The sequence below is a fragment of the Telopea speciosissima genome, chromosome 7 (genome assembly GCF_018873765.1).
Source record: "Telopea speciosissima isolate NSW1024214 ecotype Mountain lineage chromosome 7, Tspe_v1, whole genome shotgun sequence".
Lineage (NCBI taxonomy): Eukaryota > Viridiplantae > Streptophyta > Magnoliopsida > Proteales > Proteaceae > Telopea > Telopea speciosissima.
This window is the reverse complement of record NC_057922.1, coordinates 27,541,083-27,554,044: the sequence shown is the minus strand read 5'-3', so window position 1 is coordinate 27,554,044 and position 12,962 is coordinate 27,541,083. Positions and strand designations below refer to the sequence as shown.

At 39.5% G+C, this 12,962-nt stretch overlaps 2 protein-coding genes across 3 annotated transcripts; one reads left to right on the top strand and one right to left on the bottom strand.

The window, feature by feature from the left end:
- The first annotated feature begins 3,642 nt into the window (after positions 1-3,642).
- LOC122667559 lies at positions 3,643-8,989 on the top strand. Of its 2 annotated transcripts, XM_043863885.1 has the most exons (9): positions 3,643-4,454; positions 4,766-4,871; positions 4,965-5,764; positions 5,965-6,070; positions 6,178-7,040; positions 7,968-8,066; positions 8,166-8,267; positions 8,526-8,558; positions 8,722-8,989. In XM_043863885.1, exons 1-7 carry the CDS (start codon positions 3,669-3,671, stop codon positions 8,253-8,255), a joined length of 2,850 nt encoding a protein of 949 aa, XP_043719820.1. In that variant the 5' UTR covers positions 3,643-3,668; the 3' UTR covers positions 8,256-8,267; positions 8,526-8,558; positions 8,722-8,989. The 2 variants fall into 2 exon arrangements, with proteins under 2 accessions (XP_043719820.1, XP_043719821.1); XM_043863886.1 differs by lacking the exons at positions 8,526-8,558; positions 8,722-8,989 and having other exon boundaries at positions 8,216-8,367.
- Positions 8,990-11,368: 2,379 nt separating this feature from the next.
- On the bottom strand, positions 11,369-12,633 carry LOC122667566 (probable xyloglucan endotransglucosylase/hydrolase protein 23). The gene is made up of 3 exons (XM_043863893.1): positions 12,308-12,633; positions 12,012-12,205; positions 11,369-11,861 (listed from the first exon to the last, which is right to left on the bottom strand). Exons 1-3 carry the CDS (start codon positions 12,590-12,592, stop codon positions 11,444-11,446), a joined length of 897 nt encoding a protein of 298 aa, XP_043719828.1. The 5' UTR covers positions 12,593-12,633; the 3' UTR covers positions 11,369-11,443.
- Positions 12,634-12,962: the final 329 nt, after the last annotated feature.

The window sequence follows — 12,962 nt, the reverse complement described above, 5'->3', positions numbered from 1 at the left end:
GGAACAAGGTTCCAGAAGAGTCAGAATACAAAAGCAAGTTTAAACAGTGGGGAGGAGTTTGGAACCAATTAAACAAAGTCATCTTGAAACAGAAGTCCCGAAAGAAGCCAGGCAATCTGCAACTGAGTTGGCTTGCCGGAGGATGTGAATGAAGCAGATGTTCTCAAACTGCAAAACAAGTTGAGAACAATCGGCTAGAATTGGAGCTACTTTCCAAGGTGAAGCTTGTGATACTTTATTGAGGATGTTGATCACTAGGAGATTTTCACTTTCAATAATCAAATTCTGGACATTCATGGAGATTGCCATCAAGATAGCTTTGCGAATTGCAAGAGCTTCAGCTACCAGGGCAAAGTTCCAACCAATACCACTCGCAAAACAGCAAATGAAAGAGGCACCTAAACCCCGACACACACCACCAATACCAGCTCTGCTTGGGTTACCTTTACTTGCGCCATCAACATTGAACTTAACATAAGGAATGGGAGGGGGCATCCACTTGATGAATCTGTGATTCCGATGAAGCTTGGTCTGTAACATAAGGAAAATGGTCTCGAGCTCCATTAATAGCCCTCCTAATGATGATGTCAAGCCTGAAGGTTTGCTCCCTTAGAATAAGGTCCCAGTAGCCCGTCCAAATGTGCCAAATGATGTTGCAGAAAAAAGCTAGCATAACTGTGTTGTCCCTTACATTCAAACTCGAGTTCTTGATGAAGAGGTGAATAATGGCAATAAAGCTTTGATTACGGAAGTGATGGTGAAGTCTTGCTTGCTGCCATAGGTGTTGAATGATAGGACACTCAAGGAAAAGATGGTTGTTCAAGGCCACTAGATCGATATTCACATTTATTTCATTGTTTGTTTTTGTGTGTGAGTATGTGTGAGAGAGAGAGGGGACATTCTTGGCAAAGTCAACACTCAAGTTGGATTAAAATTCAAATAGTGGTAAAGGATTGTTAAGAGGGCCTCCGTGATTCTCCCTCACAATTTCGATGGTTTCTCTTTACTTCACCCCCCATCCCTGCAACTCTCCACCCCATATAACTCTCCCTGTCCCATCTTCATTCCTATAGTTGTGAGAATAGTGAACCTTTTCGATCCCCCCATATGTGGGCGAAGAGATTCAAGATATTCTCCACTTTATCTTTTTTGGGAAGAGAGAGAGAGAGAGCTAGAGTCGACATTTAGAATAAGATCAAGACCCATAAAACACAACTTGACTCCATGACAAGTAGAATAGGGCAGTCTAAACCAAAAGTCAGGGTGCATATAATGTTGCGGTCTAAGAAAGGTATTAGGTATCCCAATCCATCCGATTAAATCGATCTTCCTAATATTTGGCTAAAATATAAAAATAACCAAGATGTGTAACATAAAATCAGAAATATAATACATAAGTCAAATGAATTAAAATATAAGGCTAGGGTTTTGGTCACATACTTTTTATCCAAAAAAAAAAACAAAGAGTACATAATCACAGAGATTGGCTGCGAAACAAACATAATTCAATGCATATGCAATGAAAAGGATGACGGACATATTTACAAAAAAACGTCATTAAGATGCAAAATCCTAACCCTAATGCATGAGAATATATATCAAATAAAATCCAAGAATATCAAAGAAGATTGAATGAAATAATAAAAAATTCTTATATGAACCCTAAACATGGTTAAAACATGCTAGGAATTCGTGAATAGATAAATATTAAAATCACAAAAATGCCCCTAGTGCTAAAATAAATCTAGAAAAATCCTAAGAAAATAAAAAAAAAATCAAGGAAAAGTACTAGAGAGAATAATTAATGGCTAAAAATAGGATGAAAAATAAAATAAAATGAGGAAATCACAAATCAACCTGATGAAATTCTAAAGATTTCAAAAAGAATAAGATTTTGTGCTTAATCTTATTGGGAGCCATGCAAGCACGTAATACATGAAGAAAGAATAAGCATCATGCTATATGCCTATATTTTGTGCTTAATCTCAAATCATTTTTCCAAAGATATTTTAAACCGGGGTAGTCTTCTTAATTGCGGTAGAATAGGGTGTGAAGAATGGTCAAGGGTGTTTTCAAGCCAAGGATTGAGATATCGGTATTGTTGCATATGAAAACCTTTGCTCCTCGGTCCGCTCACAGGTGAATCTACAAAAATTGAGTTAGCATAAGAGAGTCGGTTTGACTCCGGCAAAGGACTCTTCAATGCCTAAGTTAGGTCTAAAAGCAATAACGTTTCAACTTAGTAAAACATGAGATGAGCATTTGAGCTCTATTCCTAAGTATTTATAAAGTTTGGATAGGGCGGTGGAAAAGAGCCCTCGTATGGGAAGAGTTCGATTTTTGGTGGGCCTCTTCCAGGTAGAGTAATATTCGGATGAGGACTCTTTACTTGGTAAGAGTCTATATGTGAATGTGATACGATCCCGTTATGAGATAACGGATGACTCGGCGTATCCCGCGATCGTCGGATGTGCTGACGTGGCTCCGTGATTTAGGCGAGTCACGATCGTCGTCCCACGGGAGGATTCGATGATCAATGACCAATACTATAGTGGTCGGCTCGGTGGATGACCACGAGGCGTCGGCCCAGTGGATGACCACAAGGCGTCTGCCCAATGGATGACCACTAGGCGTCGACCATGTGGATGACCACGAGGTGTCAGCCAGGTGGTTGGCACCAAGGCGTCGATCGGGTGGATCGACGCCAAGACGTCGGTCAGGTCTTTTCTGGGGCCGGACTCCTCTACTCCGTGCCAAATGGGACACGTGTCTTCTTCCGATTGGAAGCTATTTAATGGCTCATCAAGTATCAGTATCCAGTCTCTCTTGATCGATATTGATCTGATATCAATTCTAATCTACCGGTGTCAGCTTGAATTAGTCAATTTTACCTCTACTTTTCATTAAAATGTGAATATTTTTTTGATGATTTTACCCTTGATCCATATTGATACCTGAACCAGAACTGGCCAAGTATCGGTATTGGCCGATACCATACCTTAATCCATGTTCAGGCGTCCAACAATTTGGAAGAGGGTCATTATGAGCCTAAGAACCTTGAATTTCAGGCTGCGTGACCCTGCTAAAGGTGAAGAAAAACTTTTATCATTTGAATTTCAGGCTGCGTGACCTTGGACGTACAACACCACAAGCATGAGGCCAATGAGAATGTCTGCATGGAGATCAACTGGTATGGGCCTTTTTTCATTTCTAGGGGGAGGACATTTACTTCGCATGGCCACATGTGACCTGCATCTGGGCGTAGATTGCTCGCAGCCTGGCAGAAATCTTTTCCCTCCAAATATATCAGATTTTTGGCAAAGAGGGGCTTAATCTTGGCAGCCTAAGTCCAAACAGGCCAGTGAGGACACCAGTGATTTGATTGATCCGTCAATATAATAGGGGGTCCAGTATTCGAAATTTACACCCACCCCCATAGAGGGAGAAAAAAAAAAAAAAACCTCAACTTTTGGGTTTTTTTGGCGCTAAAACCCAAAAGTTTCTATTTCCCTCCCGCCGATTCCCGCCAAAAAAATAAGAAGAAAAAAACTAGGAAGGCTGTAACTCGCTAATGTCTCTCGTTTGTATTGTTGCGCATGTTTAATGGTTGCTAAGTGCAAACAGACCCTAAGGGCCAAAAACGCAGAAGCTGAACTCCAAGAATCGCCATGGAAGAAACAGAAGGCTTAAAGACAAAGAAACGAAAGCAGAGCTCCTCCGCCTCCTCCACCGATCCCTTCGCAGGGATCTTCACTCGGAGGAGATCGGAGATATTCCTTCACCGCAACAGATCCGGCCACGTTCGTCCCTATTCCACCCCCGCAAGAAAACACAACACTAAAGTCCAGTTGCCTGATTGGTGCCGAGGAAACCCTAGAGCATCCAACAGTGAAGTCTTCGACAATGAAATCGTTCGCAACTCCATCAAGGATCTTCGTGCCAGACGGGTTTTTTCTCCTGCTTCCATCTCCGACGAGTGCTATTCGAATGGTAATATTGATATCGTAGAAGATGCGGATTTCCAGAAACCTCAATTAGCTGGTGTATTATGTAAATCGAAGGTAGTGGAAAATGAGGAAAGCGAAGTAGGTATGAGTTTTAATTTTCAATGTACAGAAAATCATCAATTGACTGAGACGGAAGGGACGAGAGAGTTGTCAGTAGAGTCTTGTCGAGGTGAGAAGAAAAGTATTGGAGAAAGTGAGATTTTGGGTGGTGAAGATGATTTTACTGAAGATTGGGTTCAGACAACACCTCCGGATACTGATGTCTTCTGTAAATCGAGAGTGGAGGACAATGGAGAGAGTACAGTGGAGTTTGATTTACATAGTAGGGACAATATTGCTGAGAACCCATCGAGTAGAAGGGTTTCAGACAATGGTAACTGCGTTGGTGAAGATTTTTCCCAAATCGACATGGACAAGAATGATCGATCCCGCAATAGGAGCAGGATGGTAAGCGGCTTCTTGTTTTCCATTTTGGAATTACAGGATTCAAATGGTGATTATGTCTATTAGTATAGAACTCCTTAACTCCTCTTATATTTAATCATTAGCTGCTGCTGCTTCTTCAATTCTGGGATGGTTCATTATCTAATATGTTTAGTAGGAATAGTGAATTCTTCCCATTGCTTTGTAGTTCTCTTGCTCATTAAATATAAATAAACTTTTCTAGCCTATCCCCTCCCCTCCCCCCCCCCAAAAAAAAAAAAAAAAAGAAAAGAAAAAACAGAGGTCCAATGTGATGGGGTGCTGGTACTTTGCAGGAGGGTCTTGTTCCGTGTTCACGTTTGAAGCTATTTAAAACCCCAAATTCCTTCAGCTACAGAAGATTGTTGCCATTCCTTATGGACATTGCAAAAGATAATTCCAGTAATTTCTTCCCCTTCGGCTTGTTGTACTTATTCTTTTATGAGAGATGGTAAGAGATTGTCATTTATTTCATTGCAAATCAATTCCTTTCAGCTGCTTTGGAAATTCGACAATGCAAGAAAGTTGAAAAATCTTTCGAGGAAAAGCCTGTTCCGCCATTTTCAGTTTCTTTGTCTCAGGAAATTCCCATGGTGGTAAACGCTGACCCTTTGCCCACTGAACATCCTTTGGGTTGTTTGGCTTCTCCTCCACCAGGAAAAAGGAGAGAAACGGCTCCGCTGGGTGATTCATCTGGCATTCAGGGCTCAAATTTAGTATCTTTGGGACAACCCGTTATTGAACGCCCCCTTCAATATTTGCCTGAAAGCAACCAGGGGACCATTGCAGCAGATGTGGATCTCAAAATGCTTCAATTTCCTGTTACGGGAGTGACTGATCAGTTGGCTGAGGTCTGCTTGGGGCAGCCAGAAAATAATCTAAATTGTGAAGTTTCAGGGGGAAGTGTTTGTTCCAATGATGACTGGTTTCAGACTATCGCCCCTAATACTGATGTAATATGTAAATTGGAGGCAGAGGAGAATGGAGGAAGCAGAATGGATTTTGATCCTCAATGTCCTCAATGTGCCAAAAAGCACCAATTACCTGAGATGGAAGATAAAAGGGAGTTATTAGTAGAGTCATGTCAAGGTGGGATGAAAATTAATGGAGACGGTGAGGTATTTGGTAGGGGAGTTGATTCTACAGAAGAGTGGGTTCAGGCAACACCTCCGGATGTCAATGTCTTCTGCAAATTGGAAGTGGAGGGGAATGGAGGGAATACAACGGAGTTTGATTTACAGAGTAGGGACAATTTTGTGGACAAGAATGACTTTTCCCACACTAAGAGCAGGATGGTAAGTGGATTCTTGTTTCCCATTTTGAAATTTGAAGTTTTAGATGTCGATTATGTCATATTCCATATTTCTTTTTCTCCAATGACTGGGTTGGGAAATTGGAATAGTGAATTCTTCCCATTGCCTTATTGTTTTTCCTGACTGAGAATTTGTTCTAAAGTTCTGTTGCTCAATGTAATTGAGATTGTGGTATTTTGCAGGATGGTCTTATTCCTTGTTCACGGTCGAAGCTATTTAAAGCCCCGAATTCCTTTAGCTACAGAAGATTGTTGCCATTTCTTACAGATATTGCAAAAGATAATTCCAGTAATTTCTTCTCCTTTCTTCTTGTTGTAAAAAATGATTTTTTGATAAATGGTAAAAGATTTCCATTTCTTTCCTTGGAAATGAGATCCCTTTTCAATTCCTTTCAGGTGCTCTGAAAATTCGCCAATGTGAGAAAGTTGAAAAGTCTGTGGAGGAGAAGCCTGTCCCACCATTTTTGTTTTCTTCGTCTCAGGAAATTCCCATGGAAGGGGTGAACACTGACCCTTTACCTGTTGGACATCATTTGGGTTGTTTGGCTTCAACTCCACCTGAAATAGCAAGAGAAGCTCCATTGGATGATTCATCTGAGATTCAGTGCCCAAATTTACGGTTTCCTGGACGACCATCTACTGAACCTCCCCTTCAGAATTTGCCTGAAAGAATTTTTATTTCCACAGCCAATGATTCAATGATCATAACAGCACCCAATTCGTCCAGTGAATGTTCATCAGAAGTTCAAAATGTTATGCCAAATAGTTCTAATGAGTTGGATACTTGTAATGCCATGGGTTTGATTCAGAAAGCAGATGGACCAGCAAAGCTATCCATCAGCCTTCAAGCTGCGACAATAGAACAGGGTGCTCTGCATATTTCTTCTTATTCTTCTACAGGAATTGAAGAGGATTGTACGGCAATGAAATTTCATGCAGATGTCAAGCCTCTAGAATCACTCAGCTTTTGTCAAGATTCACCACAATTTGAAGCTCTTGTTCCGTCAGTAAAGCCTGCAGGTGGTCCTACAAAGGGGATTCTCAAAAGAAATCCACGAGGATGCAGAGGGCCCTGCACATGTCTGAATTGTTCCTCATTTCGCCTTCATGCTGAGAGGGCATTTGAATTCTCAAGAAATCAGTTGCAAGATGCCGAGGAAGTGGCTACATTACTGATGGTGGAACTAAATTGCTTAAAGAATCTATTGGGGGAATATGCTGATGCTTCAAAGGAACATGCTGTTTTTGAAGTCAGTCAGGTAATGTGACAGAGCTCCCTAATATGCCTTCTGGTCATGTTCCTCTTTTGCAGTGATTTGGTTTATAAATTATTTGATATATCCTCCATGTGGATTTGTGGGATGGGTTGTGCTATTTTTTTTCAAAAATATTAACCCCCAAACTGTGCTTACCCAATCAAAGGTCTAGATATTGACCTGTCTTCTTGGATGAAATCTTTTTTCATGTAAACCAGAATGTGGATAAATTGTGAAGATGTGGAGGCATTTTTTATGAAGAGAGCTACAGCTACAGGGAAAGAAAGAAAAACCCTTTGTTTATTTCTTTAATGTTGAACTAGAAGTGGTTATGGGGGTAAACAATGACAAATTGTTTCTAATCATTATGGCTGTTTGAAATCAACTTTTGTTCACTTTTTTTCTGCTCCTGTTTGCCTACACAACTGATCCACCTAAAGCACTCCCTTATATAATCTAACTGAACAAGAGCCCATCCAGATACCCCTTGAAATTATATCATATTTGCAGTAGGATATGCAGAGCAAATGATAGTCCTCAACCCGGCTGAAATATATCCCTCACTTTTATTAGGATTCTAAAGAAGTTACTCACTGTCAGGCAATTACAATCCACAGAGATCACAAGACTGATATTTCCCTTAAATCTTTTTGTCGAGGTTTTTTCCTTCAATATGATTTCTCTTCAATCTTGTATTTAACTTTTCTGCAGAGGATGCAATCAGCCAATATCATTGAGGATGAGTTGGGTAAAGTGGGAGTTAATAGGGATTCATTGTATATGGGCTCCTCTCCTGTTGATTAGTCCCTTCAGGCCTTCTAGGCTATAGCTCTTGTTGTACATTTTCTAAGAAAATTTATTTTTAACCTGAAAAGTAAAAACTATGTATGCACAAGAATCCCTGTGAAAATTCTTGTTATCCATTTGCAGGTGAAAGAAGCATGCACGAATGCCTCCAGAGTTGAAGAATTGGCAAAAACTCGCCTACTGCAAATGAATCATGATCTCAGCATCCACTGCAGGATGACTGTAAGACTGCTCTAGGCATTGGCCACATGTTTATGGCATTTTAAAATTAGAAACTTCCTCTGTGCACTCTTAAAACTCAGTTAATCTGTTCCTTAACAGGGCTTGCAGCGGCCAAGAGTAAGCTTTGCCAATCAGGTTGAGACTAGCAGATTAAGGATTCCAAACAGTAAGGCAGAAGATATGGGTTAAGGAGAATGACATTTTATACTTCCATAAAAATGCAGTTGATTTGTTAGTCTGTTATATTGATCTATGGAATTTGGCTCCAAGATCAAAAGTTGCTTGCCAAGGATGACTTGAAGAAAAATGGAATATGACAGATTCACATCAACATAATTTGGTGAATATTTTGCAATAAGATACAACGTGTGGGTTCAGATTATAGCTTGTTTCTATTCACTTCAGTGAGAGTATGAGGTTGCATTCAATCTCACCCATCTCACTTTAATCAAATAGCATTTCATGCTTCCATAAAAATGCAGTTGAGTTGTTTCTCTCCCCCCCCCCCCCCCTTCCCCCTCTGGTTTTTGATGCATCATCCTCCTTGTGATAGTTGCTTTTCTTTCGTCTGGGTCTCTCCCCTTGGCTAAGCCTATTGGCCTTTGTGTTTGTTCTTGTTTTTTTATTTCTTTAATATATTTCCATTCATCCAGAAAAAAAGTCTGTTATGTTGATGTATGGAATTGGCTCCAGGATCAAAAGTTGCTTGCCCAGGATGACTCAAAGTAAAAAAATGACACATCAGCATAATTGTACTTTTGGGGAATATTTTTCAAGAAAAACTGCAGCTTGTGGGTTCAGATTGTAGCTTGTTCTTTACTATGGGGTTGCATTCTATCTCACCTTAATCAGCAAAGCAGGCAAATTGAAAAGCAAATAGAAAGGAAGGGAATTGCATTTGGGGAGAATCAATAAGGTTTTTACTTTCCCAGGGCAAGGATGTATTTATCCATAGAAATTTGTCTTTTCCACGGCCTAATGTCCCTGAGACGTGATAAACTAGTAAGTTCTGTATTTCTTCACTTTGAAATACTGAAGTTGCTTCCCAGTACTGTCTTGACTGATAAACTGATCGACTCAACTGATTCTCTAACCACCCCCCCCCCCCCCGGCCGCGCCTTTTCTTCATTTTACTTTTAGTGGAAAGGGAAGCTGGTTAATGATTAAAACTTTGTTTTTGAAGGGCATTGGGGATGGAAGGGGGGTGGGGGTTTCCAACCAAATTAATTTCCTTCAAAGATTAGCAATCCACCTCTTTTAGTGTCAGTAGAACTGAACGGTTTAACCCCCAGATAAATATGGAATGTTTTATAAATGGTAATGAAATCCTGAGGTTTATAGCAAATAGCTACAGGATTAACCTTGACCTCCTGTTTCAATTACAGAGCTTAACTGCTGTGATTCACTGGATTTAACAACTTCAAAAGTTTTCAGTTACCTTACTTGTAAGCTGTAAAAGGAATTGGATAGTCAGTATACTGAAGATGCGACCAAGATCATGGATCAACATGGTGTCTTTCCTCTTAATATTTATGCATCGGTCGTGAGTATTGCTAGATGGCATTTAATCCTGGGTAAGAAATTTCAAACTCAATTATCCTTAATGATGTTGGTATAGTATATAATTCATGCAACAAAAATTATCTGAGTTATGTTAGGAGTGGTTTCTTGCAGTATAATTCCCACCTTAGGTGTTCTCCTGGTAATCTGACACTGCTATTGAAATGCCTTAGTTTCCTGGAAAGAAAATTGAAATTGCTTTCAGACCATTTCCTAATGTTCTCTGAAATTTTCTGATAGACGTAGGTACAGTGAATTAGTGTTTTTAAATTACTGATAGTCCACTTAAAACATGATACAAGTCCACCAAGAAAACCTGAGGTTTTTGGGCCAGCTGTTGGTCCACTTTTGTGGGCCAGTTTGAGGCCCATTAGAGTGCTAGACAGTCCTTGCTAGGGGTACTTAAGTTGCTCTAGATTAGTTTAGTTATATTTTGATAAAGATTTCGTCATGTCCATATGATAGGCCAGATTTGGTAGAGTTTGTTTCTTTTGAGATTAACCACCAACCTAAGGTACTGTTAGGTATTGGTAAGAGTTAAAAGACTTAAAAGTTCTTTTCTGTTCACCTGCTGATAGGTGTTACTATTAATTCCCTGTTACTAGAAACTTGTGTTTTAAGGTACTGTTTAGGTTTAAACTTAGTTGTTTGAGACTTAATTTTATGTTATTTTGGTATCAGAGCCATGACTGCGGGGAGTTCCAGCACCCCAAACCAGGCCATAAACACTAATCTTCCCATTGTTGAGATGGTCAGACAGTTAACTGAAAGAATGACCAACATGGAGTAACATTTGGAATCATTGGCTTCACAAACTGTGGGACAGCTGCAGTCCACAACCAATTATACTCCTCGAGTTGCTAAAAGGTCTCTACACACATGAGCTACTATAGAAGGACATGCCCAACATACTTTGATTGTGATACATTACCAAGGCAGTTCGACGACATTGGGTACCTCAAGTGTAATTTAACCCCCCTCCCCTTTTTTTTTACAATAAAGTTGATATTACTTACAAGAAAAAAAAATGTTGGTTTCGCCAAGGCCACACCCTATAGTATGGGGTTTCTGGTTTGGAACTTCAGATAGGACCTTAATCAAGTCATTTGTCTAGCAAAACACTTGTAAATCTTGATCTACAGTTGCAGTATTACGATCAATTAAGAGTTTTGATACATGTGTAACCTGTAAAATAAAATTTCATTTTATTTGTATATACACAGAATGATCTGCAATTCAACATCTCAGTAAATCAAGTAGATCATTTCTAAATTATAAAGGATCAAGAAAGCTAATTAGGACCATTAAAGCACATTTATGATTGTCTTCCCTCCAAAGACATGGAATCTCCCACTACTGCAAAAATCCTGATCAATTGATCTCCTAATCCTGATACTTCATAATTGATTCATTTGAGAGTCAATAATGAAACCGCGTTGGTTTCTCAATTCAGTGAAGGACCACAAATTAAAACAAAATATGGATTATATTAATGAGTCTCTACTATTTTAAAAGCCTAACAATATCCTACTAATCAAGTACACTTCAGGTCAAAAGCCATATTTTAGTCCTTCTCTCTTTCCTTTACTTAACATGTTTAAGGGGTTCTGCTGTGCTTACTCTGTCTCTAACTTAAATTAATGAATGAAATAGTGACCCATTAAACAATCTATATATCTGAGGTAAGTAATTTATTAGTTTTATTGCAGTAGATACCCAAAGAACACATGGCATACAAATCAATTTGATAAATAAAAGAATGATCATGGAATTTATAATATTAACATCACTTGTAATAGAATGTGAAAGTTCTCAATCTAATGGGACTTAGAACGTCTACACTCTCTTGGGCGACCATTAGAGAATCGCTTATAATCTGTGCAGTAGTTGTAAATCATGTAATTCTTCTGAACCCATCTGAGATATTTTTGACCTTTTGAGTCGAGCTGTTGTGTTTGCCATGAGTTATCAGATACAGCATTAGCACTTGCTGTCCTTGAATCACAAGAAGAAACACCACTAGAAGACACCACACAGGCTTTCCCATTGAAGTTTCTATAATAAGTATTGAATGGTGCTTCAGTCCAGTTAGTCTTAATAAGCCCTCCTCTAGTTGCCCACTGCTCAGCATCCCAGAGACTAGTGTAGATCTTCATGGGTTGGTTATAAGGGTATGGAATTCCTTCAGATGCTCTGTTCTTGAATTCTCTGATAGGAATGTTGTCCACCATGAAACTGAAAAGAAGAAAGAAATCATTAATTCAGCTAATTAAAGAAGTGTTGGGGTTTCCCACATCCAATGTGAGTAGCCCGATATGAAGGATGAGTTATACCCAAGTCCTTAACAAGTGATATCAGAGCTAGATTTGGGTGTTTCTTGCTTACATGATTTGTTGGGAATTCCAGAGGACGGAGTAAGTGTGGAAATCTTTAGTTGGGTCGAACCACAGATGGAACTGCTGCTCTCTGTTTCCTTTGCCTTGGCTAAATACATTTGTATGGAGAGTATATGGGTCTCCACTCAAGTTTCCTAAGAACTCAAAATCAATCTCATCATGATTGTCTCCTTGAGATGATAGCTGCAATTACAGAGTAGCAATTAGAGGAGAGATCAGTTAATGGAAACTAAGCTTCCTGGTTGGAATTGAACTATAGAGAATGTATATATAATAGGAACTTACATAGAAAGTGGTTACAGTGCCAGCAGAGTTCCCAGGGACGAGTTTGATCTGCATATCAAACTTTCCAAATAGATATTGATTCTTAGATTCAAACCCAGAGCCAGTGACATTGTCAAGAGACAGCATTAGCAACTGCCCATTGTTGAGCATTTTACCACGGCCATCGCCCCATGTGATGACGAAATCTTGATCTAAATTTGCTGCAGAGGCAGCCATTAAAGAGCTTGCTAGTAGTAGAACAAGAAGCATCATTGAAACTCTAAATGAAGAACAGAAAGATGACATATTTGTAACTGAAAAAAAATGGTGGAGGTCGAGATGCTGGCGGAAAGATATGAAAAGTTGTGATGAGGGATTAAGAGGCTGGGGGAGTTTATATAGAAATAGAAGCGAAGAGGAAGATAAAGGAAAGGAAAAGGAAAGGAAAAATGGGTTTACTGGTGAAGGTGACGATGAGAATGAGGGGCAGATTATGCTGTTGCATGGCTGGATGGAATGCCTTGGGAGTTGGGAAATTTCCTAGTGGCTTTGTTTATAATTTCATGTCTAAGCAACAAGAAGGACGGTTAGCTACATAGCTGTGTGTGGAGAGTCAAACCCCATTTTAAAATGAAGTATATGATTCCATATATTTTGATGTTCTTTCTAGGACGTT